At 42.2% G+C, this 4,640-nt stretch overlaps 1 protein-coding gene across 1 annotated transcript; it reads left to right on the forward strand.

The window, feature by feature from the left end:
- Window positions 1–1,828: 1,828 nt before the first annotated feature.
- Window positions 1,829–4,199, forward strand: LOC138651105 (chemerin-like receptor 2). Its single transcript, XM_069741101.1, has one exon. It carries the CDS (start codon window positions 1,849–1,851, stop codon window positions 2,851–2,853), a length of 1,005 nt encoding a protein of 334 aa, XP_069597202.1. The 5' UTR covers window positions 1,829–1,848; the 3' UTR covers window positions 2,854–4,199.
- Window positions 4,200–4,640: the final 441 nt, after the last annotated feature.

Genomic DNA, 4,640 nt, shown 5'->3' on the forward strand with positions numbered 1-4,640 from the left:
TAGTGCAGCAGACACCTCCCTCCTTCTCCTTTGTGTTAGTGACTAGCCCCACCTCTCTGATGACTTAACTGCATCATGATATTTGACATATCATTAAGGGAATCTAAGTATAGAATTTACTCTACTTGTGTTGTGAATTCTGTGGATGAGTTCACTTCTGTGGTCACAAGTGGTATTGCAGTCTCTGGGCTTCCTCCCTCAGGTGTTTTGGTGAGCTCGTTGGCTGCCTTGCTATTTAGCTCCACCTGAGTCTGTCTTCCTTGCTCCTTGTCAATGTTCCAGTGTTGGATCTGAGCTACTGCATCTTTCCTTGGGCCTGCTGCTCTGCTAGATAAGTGCTTCTAGTTTGTTTTCTGTTTTTTCTGTCCAGCTTGCTATTTACTTTTGCTGGAAGCTCTGAGAAGCAAAGGGGTGCACCGCCGTGCTGTTAGTTCGGCACGGTGGGTCTTTTTGCCCCTTTGCGTGGTTTTCGTTTTAGGGTTTTTTGTAGACTGCATAGTTCTCTTTGCTATCCTCGCTCTGTCTAGAATATCGGGCCTCACTTTGCTGAATCTATTTCATTCCTACGTTTGTCTTTTCATCTTGCTAACAGTCATTATATGTGGGGGGCTGCCTATTCCTTTGGGGTATTTCTCTGAGGTAAGTCAGGCTTGTATTTCTACCTTCAGGCTAGTCAGCTCCTCAGGCAGTGCCGAGTTGCATAGGTAGTTGTTAGGCGCAATCCACTGCTGCTTATAGTTGTGTGAGGATAGATTAGGTACTGCAGTCTACAGAGATTCCACGTCTCAGAGCTTGTCCTATTGTTTTTGGTTATTGCCAGATCTCTGTATGTGCGCTGATTACTGCACGCTGTGTTGCCTGATTGCCAGCCATAACAACTTGTTAGTGCATTCTATGCTCTTATGTAGTATTCTGCCAGCCCAAGTTTATCTTCAACATCAGTTTAGGTGCCTGTGTTTTTTACATCACTATCTGCTGGTTTCCAGTGAAGCTCAACTATCCTACAAATCACGACAATATAACTTTTAATACCTAAGCAGTGCAAGGTAGAACTGTGATTGCTGCCTGCAGCACACCGATCAGAGATATGAAACTGTAAATGCTGCTCTGTTCATGCATATTGCAAAGGATTATCTTCTGCCATATGCATCAACAGAGTAGTAGTTGCAGTTTCACATTAATGATGGGTTTTCTGCAGACAACAAACGTAGCTCAGCTCTATACTACTTACAGTGCTTTTCCGAAAATAAGAGAGGGTCTTATAATATTTTTTTGCTCTGAAAGATGGGTTAGAGCTTATTTTCATTGGATGTCGTATTTTTATACGCACACTGCACATACCCATGTATACACCGACGCATTGCACATATATATTTAAATATACACATGCTGCAGATGCTGCACATTTGTTTTTTTGGAAAGTTTTGAAAAGACATGTTTTTTTAAGCTGTTTTTATACAATTTGGGTATTTTGTTTTATTATTTTTTAATTTTAACATGAGGAGCAACAATATGCTTTGGTTTTGTCAGTTAATACAGAACCTATAGGGAGTCGGTTCGATGTGGCTCTATCTCTTAGGATACAGCAGAAAATGCAGGACATGCCTAATGTTAATAATGAGCGTGCACAAAATAGAAGATCTAGTCAAGGATCTGTTATTGGCAAGAGATTCAGGCTGCCGGTTTCGTTCGATACCGAATCGGTATCTGCATATATTCATCAGCTACGTAGATAAGGAGATGTATATTGTATATTAAAAATAAAATCTCATGTTCTCTTATCTCTTTTTGCTCTTTATAATTTATTTTTCTTTTTATAATCTACAGTGTATCCTTTCGATTAAGAAAATGGAGAACTACTCAAACTTCGACGTCAACATTACCAGGAAAAAATATTGCAATATCAATGGCAAAATCACTGCTGATTCCAACGTTACCGGTATTGCATCGGCTGTTATTTGTGCCTTGGTTTTCCTATTGGGCACAACCATAAATTGCTTCGTCTTATGGTTTAAAGTCTTCAAAATGGAAAAGACATATCGAGCAACCTTGTCCTTGCATTTGTTCATCGCAGGTTTTATTTTCTCATTGATCCGACCTTTGGACATGGTCTACTTTGCCTTGGACATTCACTGGCCCTTTGGTTCCTTTATGTGCAGGTTTGACGGTGCCATTTTCTATCTCTACATGTTTGGGAGCGTTTTCATTCACACATTATACAGTATAGACTATTGGCTGGTGATCATGTTTCCCTTTCGTTACATTTCCTATCGGACTGTGAAGTTGGCTTCTAAAGAACTATTGGGCATCTGGATCTTCTCTCTTGGGCTCTGTGTGCCTTACTTCATTTTCAAAGACACATACGATTGTCCAAACTCAACGAAATGTGTCTATGGTGTCCAACACAACAAGAAGGTCCAGTATCAGTCCATAGTAACCATTGCATTCATCCTTGGTTTCATCGTACCTTTCCTGGTTATCATTTCATGTGTTATTATCACAGGATTCTTTTATCACAGGAAGAAACCCTCAAGATATACGACAAGCCTCAAACTGATTTTCTCCCTCCAGATAATTTATGGTCTTTGTTGGCTTCCATATCACGTCTTCTCATTTCTGTCTTCCTTTGCGACCAAAGAAAGGATTTCAAATTCATCTATTGACAAGGGTCTAAATCTCACCATGGCCTTGTCCTCGCTGACGGCTTTTATAAACCCTTTGCTGTACGCTTTTTTTAGTCCAGATTTTCAAAAAGCTTTTTCAATACAGTCAATGCTTAAAGAAAAATATGGAGCGCGGAAATATCCGGCTGAAAAAATTATGAAACAAGTTAATGATAAGCAAGCAATATAACAGCCAGCTTATCTACTCCTCTTCTTCCTTAAGCGAGAGCAACCAATGTCGAAATATCCAGCTCTTGATGGAGGTTTCACTATAAAATCCTGCTTTATTTCTACACTTAAGAAGTCCATCTCCAGGAACTGACTCCTTTCACAAGTTCTGATGGTGGATGCAGAATTTCTCCCTAAGGGAACATCCAAACCTTCAGCATTTCGTCAGTTTTTTTTTAACATAGAATCATAGGATGTTAGAGGTGGAAAGGACCTCCAGGGTCATCGTGTCCAACCCCCTGCTCAATGCAGGATTCAATAAACCATCTCAGATAGATGTCTGTTTGAACCCTCTGTTTGAAGACTTCCATTGAAGGTTAACTCACCACCTCTCGTGTCAGCCTGTTCCACTTTTTCGGTGGATGCCGCATTGGAGAGATCGTCACGCCGCCCACTGAACCACCACTGTGTGAACCTGTTACATAGAGAAACCTTGGGGCCTTATAGCGTACATCTATACTCCCTAACAGACGACTGGTGGGAGTGCACCCACTATTACACACGGAAGGAGCGCCTTCACCCAGGCACCAGATCTCTACCAGTTCCTTGGGACACATTATAAAGTAATACAGTGACCTTTTGCCTTATCTGGGAGTTTTCGGCTCTATACTTGGTCACGGACCCTCTATAGTACTCGCAAGTACACAGTGGTTATTCCCACCATAGCAACGCTCCTGATGAAGGTCCGGTGAGGACCGAAACGTTGTTTATTTTTGTTGGACTGCATAAAAAATCTTTAAATTAAACAAAAGTTGAGTGCCAAGATATATATTTATGTTACATCCATAGTCAGCTGATTATTACAGCATAGGACAGCTATGTAATAAGTATATGCACTTACGTATGTAACACAACTGAATGCACCTCAGTCTGGATTGTAATATAATCATAGCATAGAATATTATTGTATAGAAGTATATTCCAGTACTAACCCCTTGCTGGATGTTTGCATTGTTCATATGTATTAGGCTGAGCTGTAGATGCCGCTATCATTCATGGCTAGAAATGTTTCCGTGTGTTCATTCCGTCACCCATCAGCTCAACGGGTGGTGATTAGGGTTGAGCGACTTTTGCTTTTTTAGGGTCGGGTCGGGTTTCACGAAACCCGACTTTCTCAAAAGTCGGGTCGAGTGAAATCGGCCGATCCTATTAAAAAGTCGGGGTCGGGGTCGGCCGAAACACGAAACCCAATGCAGTGCAATGGGATACTAATGGTTCGCAGGGTCTGAAGGAGAGGAAACTCTCCTTCAGGCCCTGGGATCCATATTTATGTGTAAAATAAAGAATGAAAATAAAAAATAGGGATACACTCACCCTCGGATGTACCCTGGTACTAACCGGCAGCCATCCTTCCTAAGAATGAGCGCGTGAAGGACCTTCGATGACGTCGCGGCTTGTGATTGGTCGCGTGACCGCTCATGTGACCGCTCACGCGACCAATCACAAGCCGCGACGTCATCGAAGGTCCTTCATGCGCTCATTCTTAGGAATGGAAGCTGCCGGTTACAGCGGCTAGTACCAGGGCGCGTCCGAGGGTGAGTATATCCCTATTTTTTATTTTTATTCTTTATTTTACACATAAATATGGATTCCGATACCGCAAATAATGGCCGATATCCGATACTTGCGGTATCGGAATGAAACGCGACTTTTGCGCGAAGATCGCCGACCTCATGGCCGACCCCACACAGGGATCGGCCATGAGGTCGGCGATCTTCGCGCAAAAAAGTTGCCAAAGGTCGGCGACTT

Source organism: Ranitomeya imitator, chromosome 10 (assembly GCF_032444005.1).
Source record: "Ranitomeya imitator isolate aRanImi1 chromosome 10, aRanImi1.pri, whole genome shotgun sequence".
Classification (NCBI taxonomy): Eukaryota; Metazoa; Chordata; class Amphibia; order Anura; family Dendrobatidae; genus Ranitomeya; species Ranitomeya imitator.

Coding starts and splice junctions, on each gene's coding strand:
- LOC138651105 (XM_069741101.1), top strand. CDS start 1,849: ATGGAGAACTACTCAAACTTCGACGTCAACATTACCAGGAAAAAATAT.